At 34.9% G+C, this 14,389-nt stretch overlaps 1 protein-coding gene across 3 annotated transcripts; it reads right to left on the reverse strand.

Annotated features, from left to right (window-relative positions):
* Positions 1–732: 732 nt before the first annotated feature.
* On the reverse strand, positions 733–13,336 carry LOC143239794 (synaptotagmin-4-like). 3 transcript variants are annotated; one of them, XM_076481311.1, is made up of 4 exons: positions 13,147–13,336; positions 9,764–10,581; positions 5,553–5,685; positions 733–1,830 (listed from the first exon to the last, which is right to left on the reverse strand). In XM_076481311.1, exons 1-4 carry the CDS (start codon positions 13,172–13,174, stop codon positions 1,517–1,519), a joined length of 1,293 nt encoding a protein of 430 aa, XP_076337426.1. In that variant the 5' UTR covers positions 13,175–13,336; the 3' UTR covers positions 733–1,516. The 3 variants fall into 3 exon arrangements, with proteins under 3 accessions (XP_076337426.1, XP_076337441.1, XP_076337434.1); XM_076481326.1 differs by having other exon boundaries at positions 13,154–13,292; XM_076481319.1 differs by having other exon boundaries at positions 13,121–13,274.
* Positions 13,337–14,389: the final 1,053 nt, after the last annotated feature.

Below are 14,389 nucleotides of genomic sequence, written 5' to 3' on the forward strand. Positions count from 1 at the left end.
AAAGCTTATCTTTGATGTTAACATTAGCCACACATTTTCACCGAAACATTTTGTACATTATAATTCAATCAGTGCTAAATTTGTAAATTTAATCAATTTCAAAATATACCGTGAAATTTCGCCAAAACCGATCATTTTTGGGGATCATACAAATTGGTCAGTTTAAATCAGATATCTAAGTTTACATAATTATTTTTTTCATTAAAAATACTGATATTCAAAGCAACAGTTTAGACCTGCCAAAATCCGGATTTCACCAACTAATGGCAAGATCTCTTGCACTGATTACTGTCACAGCGGGTTATTTTTAGTTTAACAAGATTAAAAGGAAAATAAAAACGGTCAATGTCTGACTATCAGGGTTGGAGGGTGATTCGTGGTTTTTAATACATAGAAATGAAGAAGTGTCGCCGTGAATTTTGAAATCAACCAGATTGAAAAAATCCTGTCATTCAGAGTGTCCAGACTTTTCATTGTCTTTCAATGTTATTGTTGTTGTTTTTTTCTGTAAAACTGATAGCCGACAGTGGATTTCTCTAAATACATTTTATAAGGGTATTTCACCAGTAGAACCAAGTTCATGTTGATGAAAGAGAAAATTCACACAAATCTATTTAATTGAAGCTACGAGTGTGGCATTGTATGTAATTCTTAAGCATAGGTAAAAAAGGGACAAAAATGTCACTTTTACTTGGTTAAGATAAAATTAACTCACTTAATTAAACACAGAACTGTTAATTAATTACTTTAATGGTATTATCAAAATATCAGTTTTGTTGCTAAACCTAAAATGAATATATAAGAGTACTGTACTACGGTATGACAACAGTGAGTTTATGGACTTATAATGTTAAAATATGACTTTGTTATAAAATAAACTCACTCACTAACTGACTAAAATGCTATTGGAATAACAAACGTATATAAAGTTTTCTATATTTTACTTCCAAACATTTTCAAGTTCTTTTCTGAGAAAAAATAACATCGCAATATAAATTGAACAAGTTTTATTTTTTTATTGTTATAACTACTTAGTATTACTTGAATATTTACGTTTGTGTTTAAATTATTTCACTGAAATATTCCATTGCATTTCTGATACTATAAAATGGTCAATCTTCAATTGTTTTCAATCAAATATTATGATCAGTACATTGATTGTTGCTTGTGACGAAATGTTAAAGTTTTCACATGTATTTCATCACTAGGTACAAAAGTTAAGAAACCTGGCTATCAAAGGGAGTCCAGAAGACTGCAGACACCAACTTCACACGACTTTAAATTTCGAAAACAAATCTTATCAAAGAACAGGAATTATAATATTTTAGCTTCTTCTGTAATTTGGCCGCATCTATTCTGTTTCTTGCTCCAACAATATACGCCAATCTGTAATCTCTGTAGACTCTTACTACAATATTATCGTTGACTTTCATTGTAACTTTGATTTTGATTTCTTTTTTCAAAATGAAATTAATTTATTGGTTTATGAATAATCCACAATCTCTTTATCAAAATCTTAATATTTGTCCACCTGAATAATATCATGCCATTTCGTCGTTTCTACAGCACCAGGTGCCATTGCTTCATTCCAGTGAGTTGTCCCAAGAGATGTTGAACCTTGTCCAACTAACACTTGCCCTACAACACCATCTCGTGAGTAGATTCGATCGCGCATGAGCAGAAACTGCAACGAATACTGATGCACAAATTCCTTAGGAATATCAAAAATAAAAGGTTGGTTCCACACTGGGTTTGGTCCAGATACGGGTTTAGTTTCCTTACAAGTAATACTCTCAACACCTCGCAACAAGTTAATAATTACATAGTACTCTGAAAAAAGACAAAAAAAAAAAAACAGAGAAAGAGTTAAAAGTAAAATTTTATACCATTAAAGATGAATGGAATCAATTTCATGTCAAGAGATATAAGGAAGCATACCACACTTCAACAATATTTAACTGAAAACGAAACTTAATTCAACATTCTAATGATATCAGTAAATAGATATAAAGTTTATTGAACAATAAGTTCATTGGTAATTTGAATTATTACTGTGCACAAATACACGAAGATTCTATTCAATTATAAAAAGTACACAGATTTCCAAAAAAAAACAAACAAATGAGAATTATATGGACTTGATGCCTCATTCATAATTCTTATATACTGTGTAGGTGATACTCTAAAACTAGCTTTCTTATTTACATAAGTAAGTCTGTTAGTTCCTAACACTAAACATTTGTTCCATGACCCGCAGTCGATAGAACACATACAGTACATAAGAACCTTTGTGCTTAACTACAAACAAAAGCATTTTCACGTCAATATTTATTTTATAAAAACATATTCTCAAGGAACTGCAGGAATATTGTAGTAGTTGGAAATTACATGTTTTTTCTTAGGTAGTTAAAAATCAGTTTTAGGTTAATGCATAGATTTTCACAGTATAAGTTACTGACATTAAAGCCCGTTGAAACTGACTGGAAACCAAATCTTTCCAAAGTTGAGTCCTCCAATACGTATTTGCAGGTTTGGCGCTCATAAACACAAGTCTTATACCTTCGGGAGTATTTACACCGGAGACCACGTGACTTTCCACCAGGGGGCGCTACACGTGTCGACTTCAAGCAATAGGTGTATTTCAGGATGACATCAAGTAGATTTATCGTCATTAGGAAGTAGGGAAAAGAGTAGAGACAAAGTTGCCAGAGACATTTAGGTCATAGCTCCATACAATGGCGACATGCAATAATGTCATTAGAGAGACCCGGCATGGCCAAGTGAGTTAAGGCGTGCGACTCGTAATCTGAGGGGCGCGGTTTCGCATCCCCATCGCACCAAACATGCTCGCCCTTTCAATCTTGGGGGCGCTATAATGTTACGGTCAGTCCCACTATTCGCTGGTAAAAGAGTAACTCAAGAGTTAGCGGTGGGTGGTGGTGACTTCCCTCTAGTCTTACACTGCTAAATTAGGGACGGCTAGCGCAGATAGCCCTCCAGTAGCTTTGCGCAAAGTTCAAAAAACAAACAAACAGTGTCATTAGAGAGAGTGTGTTAATGGGTCGCTACGACAAGCAGCCATGATTTTAGTGGTAATGACGCTTACAACATGCATCAACGTGTTTCAACATGACGAGGTTTAAAACTAATTCATTAGTTTTGTATTTAATTACAGTTCCTGGCCATTTGCATGTAAATGTTCTTGAAAAAACCCTTAACACTCATATAAGATAAAACTGTAAAGTATTATTTATAATTGAATTATTTTGCCAAATTATACGGATATCATAAAGTGAAACTAATGAAACAGTAAATTTTAGATCGTTATATGATATTAGAATAAGCATCCTTTATCAGGACAATTTACATATAATAGTCAAAAAATGTAATTAAATATAGAAGTAACGAATTAGTTTTAAACCTAGCCATGTTAGACACGTTGATAAATTTCTTAGGCTTCATTAGTTCTGACGCAATTGTCGCTAGTCATGGCGGCCTATCAACGCACCTCATCTGATGACATCATTGCATGGGGTAGCGCCCTTTGGTTCCACTTTGTCGAATTATGACCTAATTTTCTCTACCCTCCCTCCTATTGCCCGATGTCAACACGCGTGTAGCAACCGCTACGTGTGTGCTGCACATGCTACCACTTAATTACTTTCTGAAAACGAAAGCCTACCATGAGCTTTTTTTCTTTACCTAAAGTGTCTCGTCCCAGCATCGATTTTAGTTACAGCATTCAGTGGTTACCTTATTTTATTATCAAACCAATTGCATTATGGCAATAGTTCTCTCGAAGCCCCCCAATGGCACAGTGGTATGTCTGCGGACTTACACACTAAAAACCGGGTTTCGATAACCGTGGTGGGCAGATAACAGATAGCCCATTGTATAGCTTTGTGTTTAATTCTAAAACAAACAAACAGTTCTCTCGAAACCACATTTCTTGTAAATATTTGACCATCGTTCAAAAACTTTTCTCCATAATTAAAGAAGAATTAATTTCATTCAGTGCTAAATAAATCGTTGATGCACAAATTTCATCTTTGACAGGTTTTTACGTAGCAAAAAAGTGCCAAAATTTCTAGGTTCTTTATGCCTGTGCTAGTGATTGAATTATAAGAACGGGTAATGTAAAGAGGAAGTTATGTAGTTGAAAAAGTGGAGTTATGTAACTGACGACACTTGGCTTTTATGATTGCTATCCAGTAACTTGAAATAACTGTAGGTTTAGTATCTTGCTCTGTTTTACAATATACAACTTTAGAAGAATCATTTGTAGAGTATTATTTGACATATGAAAGTGGCTCATCTTAATACAAAAAAATGTTTTTTAATGAAAGAGATTTTGTGTTTTTCGAAATACGAGAAATATCGATAACTGAAATGTTTACACAACATTTTCCATTTCAGATTTTTGAAATATACATATAGAAAATGGTGTTATAAGTAAAATATTTTCTAATTTTAGAATACAAATATGTTCCAAAGGATAAATCGAAAAAATAATCTAGTTATCTTGTGCTTCACTTTCCAGGTCTGGTTGTTTAAGATATTCTCGCTTGGTGGAAAAAAACTTAGTACTAATTTATAGATTATACCTTTAATAAAGTCATACTTCCAACAGATGAACTGCTATTCTTGTTTCATTTAGTTAAAATCTATTTAAAACAATACAGTCAAGTAATGTACATTAATTTTATTAGCGCTAAATATTAACTGACCAATTGAACCATCTATTTTCTAGAAAAGTGAACATATCTACCTGATTGTGTGATGTAAACAACTGTTTGTCTTTTTATGTTGAACATATCTACCGACCGGATTGTGTCATGTAAACAACTGTTTGTCGTTATGAGTTGACCATATCTACCTGATTGTGTGATGTAAACAACTGTTTGTCATTTTAAGTTGAACATATCTACCGGATTGTGTCATGTAAACAACTGTTTGTCGTCATGAGTTGACCATATCTACCTGATTATGTGATGTAAACAACTGTTTGTCATTTTAAGTTGAACATATCTACCGGATTGTGTTATGTAAACAACTGTTTGTCATTTTGAGTTGAACATATTTACCGGATTGTGTCATGTAAACAACTGTTTGTCGTTATGAGTTGACCATATCTACCTGATTATGTGATGTAAACAACTGTTTGTCATTTTAAGTTGAACATATTTACCGAATTGTGTCATGTAAACAACTGTTTGTCATTTTAAGTTGAACATATTTACCGAATTGTGTCATGTAAACAACTGTTTGTCGTCATGAGTTGACCATATCTACCTGATTATGTGATGTAAACAACTGTTTGTCATTTTAAGTTGAACATATCCACCTGATTATGTGATGTTAACAACTGGTTGTCATATTGAGTTGAACATATTTACCGGATTGTGTCATGTAAACAACTGTTTGTCGTCATGAGTTGACCATATCTACCTGATTATGTGATGTAAACAACTGTTTGTCATTTTATGTTGAACATATCTACCGGATTGTGTTATGTAAACAACTGTTTGTCGTTTTGAGTTGAACATATCTACCTGATTGTGTTATGGAAACAACTGTTTGTCGTCTTAAGTTGTTCGCTTTCCGGACCATCACTTTAAGTCTATTGGCCTCAGGTTGATATTGTAGTGAGATGAAAAGGAAACCAAGGTCTGCTACTGAATGTGTCTGAAAACAAATGAAATTCATTTTTGAATGTTCATTTCACACAAAAATTATAGTATACATACTTCCCTAAGTATATATTTAGTACAAATAGATCATTTTTTAATATACATACTTCCCTAAGTATATATTTAGTACAAATAGATCATTTTTTAATATACATACTTCCCTAAGTATATATTTAGTACAAATAGATCATTTTTTAATATACATACTTCCCTAAGTATATATTTAGTACAAATAGATCATTTTTAATATACATACTTCCCTAAGTATATATTTAGTACAAATAGATCATTTTTAATATACATACTTCCCTAAGTATATATTTAGTACAAATAGATCATTTTTTAATATACATACTTCCCTAAGTATATATTTAGTACAAATAGATCATTTTTAATATACATACTTCCCTAAGTATATATTTAGTACAAATATATCATTTTTTTATATACATACTTCCCTAAGTATATATTTAGTACAAATAGATCATTTTTAATATACATACTTCCCTAAGTATATATTTAGTACAAATAGATCATTTTTTAATATACATACTTCCCTAAGTATATATTTAGTATAAATAGATCATTTTTTAATATACATACTTCCCTAAGTATATATTTAGTACAAATAGATCATTTTTAATATACATACTTCCCTAAGTATATATTTAGTACAAATAGATCATTTTTTAATATACACACTTCCCTAAGTATATATTTAGTACAAATAGATCATTTTTTATGACCATTACCTATGTACATCAGGAATGTTTTACAAGAAGTTCATCTGAAAATGTTGGTTATCTAAAACAATAATAAAATAACTTTAAATCGGTGGTGAAAACCAAATTTAAGAATGAAAAATACACCTTGAAATCTTCTATTCAATAGAAAAAGATACGAAACCTTTTGAAAACCTTTGCAGCATTAGAAATGTTCTGGACGTATAAAAGGTAAAAGTACTCTAATTCTTTGCTACCGTCAGGATTCGTAAACACAGAAAACATTCTTCAATCCTATATTTTTGTAGCGCATGAAGGACTACAGTAAACGATATTTATTACATCTTACAAAATCTTCAACTCATTGTAGTTGATGGTAAATGAGACACAAGGGAAAAAAGATGGTTAGAATTATTAAGACATACGTTTTGTGAAATGAAAGTTGTTTTGGTAATAAAAAAGCATTAACGTAAAAACGTAGAAGAGAATGTCTAGATGATACGTACTGTCTAGAAGAGAACGTCTAGATGATACGTACTGTCTAGAAGAGAATGCTTAGATGATACGTACTGTCTAGAAGAGAACGTCTAGATGATACGTACTGTCTAGAAAAGAATGTCTAGATGATACGTACTGTCTAGAAGAGAATGCTTAGATGATACGTACTGTCTAGAAGAGAATGCTTAGATGATACGTACTGTCTAGAAGAGAATGTCTAGATGATACATACTGTCTAGAAGAGAACGTCTAGATGATACGTACTGTCTAGAAGAGAACGTCTAGATGATACGTACTGTCTAGAAGAGAACGTCTAGATGATACATACTGTCTAGAAGAGAACGTCTAGATGATACGTACTGTCTAGAAGATAATGTCTAGATGATACGTACTGTCTAGAAGAGAATGCTTAGATGATACGTACTGTCTAGAAGAGAACGTCTAGATGATACGTACTGTCTAGAAAAGAATGTCTAGATGATACGTACTGTCTAGAAGAGAATGCTTAGATGATACGTACTGTCTAGAAGAGAATGCTTAGATGATACGTACTGTCTAGAAGAGAACGTCTAGATGATACGTACTGTCTAGAAGAGAATGTCTAGATGATACATACTGTCTAGAAGAGAACGTCTAGATGATACGTACTGTCTAGAAGAGAACGTCTAGATGATACGTACTGTCTAGAAGAGAACGTCTAGATGATACATACTGTCTAGAAGAAAACGTCTAGATGATACGTACTGTCTAGAAGAGAATGTCTAGATGATACTATTGTCTAGAAGAGAATGTCTAGATGATACGTACTGTGTAGAAGAGAATGTCTAGATGATACTATTGTCTAGAAGAGAATGTCTAGATGATACGTACTGTCTAGAAGAGAATGTCTAGATGATACGTACTGTCTAGAAGAGAACGTCTAGATGATACGTACTGTCTAGAAGAGAATGTCTAGATGATACGTACTGTGTAGAAGAGAATGTCTAGATGATACGTACTGTCTAGAAGAGAATGTCTAGGTGATACGTACTGTCTAGAAGAGAATGTCTAGATGATACGTACTGTCTAGAAGAGAACGTCTAGATGATACGTACTGTCTAGAAGAGAATGTCTAGATGATACATACTGTCTAGAAGATAATGTCTAGGTGATACGTACTGTCTAGAAGAGAATGTCTAGATGATACGTACTGTCTAGAAGAGAATGTCTAGATGATACGTACTGTCTAGAAGAGAATGTCTAGATGATACGTACTGTCTAGAAGAGAATGTCTAGATGATACGTACTGTCTAGAAGATAATGTCTAGATGATACGTACTGTCTATATATGCTGATGAAACATATGGGCAATCAACAAGAATAAGGAGAAGATCCATGCATTTGAAATGTGGATGTTCAAAAAATCATGACAAAACCTAGCATAAAAAATGTATTAAAGTGAAAAACTACGGTCTGCAACTAACTCATAAATGTTGACAAAGATTAGAGTAGCAAATGCTGTTTCAATTTCATGTCAAATGTTTTAAATTAAATTATACCGGAAAATTTGTGCTGGATTAACTTTTTTGTATTCTATGAACCAATTCCATGCAATACGAACTCACTAAATTGTTGCATTAGCATTTTTAAGGGTCATTTTCCATTCAGATGGAGGCTCAGCATGGCTAGGTTAAAGCACTCGACTCGTAATCGCTGGTTCGAATCCCTGTCACACCAAACATGCTCGCCCTTTTAGCCGTGGGGGCGTTATAATGTTACGGGCAATCCCACTATTCGTTGGTAAAAGAGTAGCCCAAACGTTGACGGTAGGTGGTGATGACAAGCTGCCTTCCCCTATTCTTACACTGCTAAATTAGGAACGGCTAACGCAGATAGTCCTCGTGTAGCTTTGCGCAAAATTCAAAACAAACCAAATCATCCCGATGGATGGCCAAGATTGGCAACAACACTCGAGTATACATTAATTCTTATACGCTTTTCTAAAGAAATAAAATGACTCATTCTCTGTTAGTAAAATACTTTATTACATCATTGTACCATCTTCAGTAGACAAGCGTATTCAGACCACATCACGCATTTTCTGATATTCATTGCAGGCGTTTGCTACTGAAAACACATCTGAAACTGCTTTTCGTTTCATTCTAAGAAAAGTACTTTTTAGTGTTTTGTGTGCGTGTGTGCGTGTTACTACATAACGTATTTCGAATATTTCAGTTGAAAGTAATCAAATCAGTTGAATACAGTTCTATGCTTGTTGCAGTTTTAACTGTATTTTCTTTAGCTAAGTATCACCGATTGCCAGCCATTATTCGTCTAGTAGCAGATGAGTTCCCTCTTCGATAGTTCCTATTAATGCGTTAGGATAACAGAGTTAAATGAGTTAACTTTACGAACCAAACTCCTCCTAGACGATTTATTTGCCATTTTGCCTCGATAAAACTGACAAACATCTCTGCTCCCATCAGCTACGACATGGGTCTATGCGAGATGCTAAGAAATTTCAATAATCTATTAGACTCAACAACAACCTTAATTATGACCATTACTAGTATTTCTATACTAGTTTCAAAGAAATCATAATTTGATATTGTTGGTGAAACTCTCTTGTGCACGTTTACCGTCGAAAAAATCACCCCTATAGTCAAAGCTGGAAATAATGTTTATAATGATTAGAAAAAGAAAAAAAGATGAAATAGTTGGTATATTAATTAATATATGATTTAGATATACTTATCAAAAAGGTATAATTAAATTATAAGCATTACAAAGAATACCTTTTAATTATGTTATTAGATGAAACATTTGACGTCTTATCGTGAGTTCTACTGCTAATGAAACCAAATATACATTTACCGTTCTTGATGTCTTGAGTAACAGTATTTCTTCTGACAGTTCTTTACGGATGTTTGGCGTTAGCTCTAGTTTCGACAAGTTAAGCCAGAAGTCACCAATTCTTCTATTTTTCACTAAGTGAGAGTACTTAATATACACGGAGAGTCTCAGCATGAACTGACGTAGTTCCTCCAGAGAAAAGTATTCGAAAGTGAGGTTTTCTTTGAATTCTGGATTCAGAGATTTTTGGGATACTGAAGTGCTGCGTGAGATTTTTGTGTGACCAAGCAAAAATACTTTTACAAATGAGAAACAGATTTTGCGATACTTCAGTGGGAGATTTGTGACACGAATTATCTGAACTGTTAAAGACTTTTTGCTTGGCTCATAAATTAGGCTAAATTCAATAAGTGGAGCTTTCTTAATAGAGATTTGTTCACACGTTAAAGTATCCCCAGCATCTTCTCTTAAACGATCTAAATTGTCAGCTGATGAATGAGGTAAACCAGCTTTTACATTCTGATTCTCTGTTTCACAATCTGTGTCTGAAAATGAGCTATCAGAGTTGTCTCGGGTTTTGAGATGTTCTAAATGAAGAAAACTGGGCTGTGGTGGCAGTTTACGCATTAAAAACGGATCATCAGCATACATACTCTGGTTGACAGCGATAGTTTTTGGAATTCCTCTGCTTTTCAATAGAACGTTATAGGAGTCTTGAATATCAGCAGACCGCTGTTTTTGTTTCTTCAAAATGTAAAAACGCCAACACAGAAGGACGAATGAAACAGCAAAAAAGCCGAATACTGCAGACATAACAACGAACAATATTTGTGTCCAGTCTGTGTTAAAATAGAGAAACATTAGTGTACATAATTAATTGTTTTGTTTGTAATTAAACACAAAGTTACACAATGAGCTATCTGCGCTCTGCCCACCACGGGTATCGAAACCCAGTTTCTAGCGGTGTGAGTCAGCAAACGTATCGCGGTGCTACTGATGGACATTAATGATTAATATATATATATTTATAACTAAATAATATGATATTTGTTTGGTTGGTTGGTTTAATTAAAGATCCGCACAGAGTTCCGGTTTTACGGATAACTTCATTCTCAGTGTTTGATCTTCAATCACTGGTAAATCACAGTTAAATAAATTATTGTACTCAAACTCTCTAATTTCCTAAATGTTCTTCACTAATGGTAAGCTATTAGGATTACTCTAGATCATTTCAGTTTTTAATGACGTGAAACACTTATATTCAGCTGAAATATTAGCGAAAAGAAAATACAAAAAATCCTAACGTTATACTTTTAGTAAGTGAAAAATTTACTGATGTATTTTCTCTAAAAAAATTATTTTTAGTCTAAAATTTACGTTTTCATTACTTCCGAAAACGTTATAATTAGAGCACATCTGCACTGGAAACATTGCGTTTACATGATGGAAAAGGTTAAAGTAAAAGTTTTCTATAAATATAAACACAAGTTTAGAAAGCTACATATGTCAATAATACCCTTTCATTTGTGTCCAGATTAATACCCTTTGTCTGTCCGGAACTCTTCTCCCAAGTTCCTCAATCAAACGAATTAGAAAAGCCTCTGTCTTTTACTTAGTCAAACATTTCCATGCAACGAGTAGTGGGCCTGGCATGGCCTAGCGCGTTAAGGCGTGCGCTTCGTAATCTGAGGGTCGCGGGTTCGCGCCCGAGTCGCGCCAAACCTGTTCGCCCTCCCAGCCGTGGGGGCGTTATAATGTGACGGTCAATCCCACTTTTCGTTGGTAAAAGAGTAGCCCCAAAGTTGGCGATGGGTGGTGATGACTAGCTGCCTTCCCTCTAGTCTTACACTGCTAAATTAGGGACGGCTAGCACAGATAGCCCTCGAGTAGCTTTGTGCGAAATTCCAAAAAACAAACAAACAACGAGTAGTGTACACAATGCTATGGTGCCGTTGTTATCACGTGACAACTGGCTTCGATTTCAACTTTAGTCTTTCATTTTCTAAGTATATTATATAAACGACACTTAACCTGCGTGACACTCCTTTAAAAACTGAAAATTACGTTAAATACAATTTCTATGAGCTTTATCGACTTATTTAAGTCTGAAATACGTATGCGCAGTTCGTTCAAAACCGTACGGACACCGATTCAGACGCTTCTGCATTGTTAACTAATTTTTCCTTCATTAGAGCTTTACACTCACCTTATATTGTAATTATTTGCTTTAGTTCTTTTCAAAGATTGGTATAAACACCTATGGAATACTTATATTTAATGCGGGTTTATTCTTCGTTTGAACTCATTCGTTTGGTTTGTTTTTTTTATTTCGCACAAAGCTACTGAGGGCTATCTGTGCTAGCCGTCCCTAATTTAGCAGTGTAAGACTAGAGGGAAGGCAGCTAATCATCACCACCCACCGCCAACTCTTGAGCTACTCTTTACAAACGAATAGTGAGATTGACCGTAACTTTATAACGCCTCCACTGCTGAAAGGGCGAGCATGTTTGGTGCGACAAGGATTCGAACCCGCGACCCTTGGATTACGAGTCAACACCTTAATCCACCTGGCCATGCCAGGCCCCAACTCATACGTTCGTTTGTGTTTCATACTTTTTGTACACTATTATAATTATTTCACGTTTATTTATGTGATTAAGCACAAAGCTAAACAAAAGGCTATGTGTGCTCTACCCACTGAGGGTATCGAACTCTGGTTTCTAGCATTATTAGCCAGCAGACATATTGCTATGTCACTGAGGGCTTTCACGTATAGTTTTAATAAATGAAGTATATGATTTTTTGGGTTTTTTTCCAAGGAGATCAGGACTTATCGATCTAACACATGTTGACTGCAAAAAGGCAGAGTTCAAACGGTGTTCGTGAAAATGATAGAATAATGAAAATTGAAGCGAAGGACATGAAAACTACTGCACGCGTTTTGTAATTCTAGGCTGATGTATTTGTTTTTGTTTTAATTTACGCAAAGCTTCACGTAGGTTATCTGCGCTAGCCGTACTAATTTAGCAGTGTAAGACTAGAGGGAAGACAGCTATTCATCACCACCCATCGGAAATTTTTGGACTACTGTTTTACCAACGAATAGCGGATTGAGCATTACATTATAACACCCCCACGGCTGAAAGGACGAGCATGTTTAGTGTGATGGGAATTCGAATCCGCGACCCTCTAATTTTGAGTCTAGCGCCCTAACCACCTAGCCGTTACAAGCTTGTATATATATATATGTCACGTCCTGCTTATAACAAATGAAGTAATAAACATGGAAGTCGTGTTTTCTTAAATGTGAAGTCGCACGGTTAATCAATCCAGACCTATAAACTTAAATGATAAAATAAGATAAAAGTAAGATCTTACCTCCCATTTCATTTCATAAAACTTACCACTTACTTTCCACATTTTTGTAGTCATAATTCTCACAATTCTTATGTTACACAGTGCAGTAAAGGTGCTTACGCCGTGAAGTGATTGAGAGCCCGGACGTACATCAACACAACAATCATGAAGAAATATTAAGACTTGACAACTGCCCTGAAACACAACACTTTATATTCCGATAACAGTAATCTTGTATAAAGATTACTGGAGACATTACATTGACTAATGTAGCCAGCACTTCCTTCCTTGCCGGTATCTACGTCAAACGGATATGAGTCGTTTTATGAGTACAGTTTCTTTTCATCGCAGTTGTAATGCTCCATAAAGCGTTGCTACAAGGACAGAGTTGTTACACGTTTTCTCAAGTCAAGGACATGCAAAAAGTGTATTTAAAATGTATTACTCTACAGCTTAAAATTGGCACCATAGAGAGCAATGATCATAATGTTCAAAACTTTAGGCCAAGTATCGTCGTCATCTTCGGGTTTGGTTTTGAATTTCGCGCAAAGCTACACGAGGGCTATCTGCGCTAGCCATCTCTAATTTTGCAGTGTAAGACTAGAGGGAAGGCAGCTAGTTATCACCACCCACCGCCAATTCTTCGGCTACTCTTTCATCAATGAATGGTGGGATTTACCGTTACATTGTAATAGGGGGTAGATTTTGCACCCGACGGGGAGATGATTTTGCAACCACTAATGTGGACTATTCAATTTGCAAATTGGTAATATCTGATTACGTGAACATGAAAGCTGTAAACATGCAGTCACAGAGTAATCTTGATGCCACGATACTTGCATGTATACTTAGGCCTACTGACTGATACTTACGAACTATCGCTTAGATCGAAAAGCTTAGAAACACGCCTATATTAAAGATGTACATTTCGGCTACTGAAAAAGCCTACATCTAGGACTAATTATGTAATTCGATTGGTAAAAACACGAGAATCATAAGAACAAACACACAATTTGTAGGCCTGTGATGCAATAAAACAATTCAACAGACCAAACTGTGGGGGATGATTGTATGCACCATACCCTCCACCTAAAATGAAGGGGAATGTATACCCCATCCCCCAAGATCCACGCCCCTGCATTGTAACGCCCCACGGCTGAAAAGGCGAGCATTTTTGGTGTGACGGGGATTGAAACCCGCGACCCTCGGATTACAAGTCGTGTCGTCGTCTTCATCTAATGTGTCACTTACGGTATTAGGCTAGTTATAATTAATACACGCGAAAACACT

This window comes from Tachypleus tridentatus, chromosome 2, assembly GCF_004210375.1.
Source record: "Tachypleus tridentatus isolate NWPU-2018 chromosome 2, ASM421037v1, whole genome shotgun sequence".
In the NCBI taxonomy this organism is placed as follows: domain Eukaryota; kingdom Metazoa; phylum Arthropoda; class Merostomata; order Xiphosura; family Limulidae; genus Tachypleus; species Tachypleus tridentatus.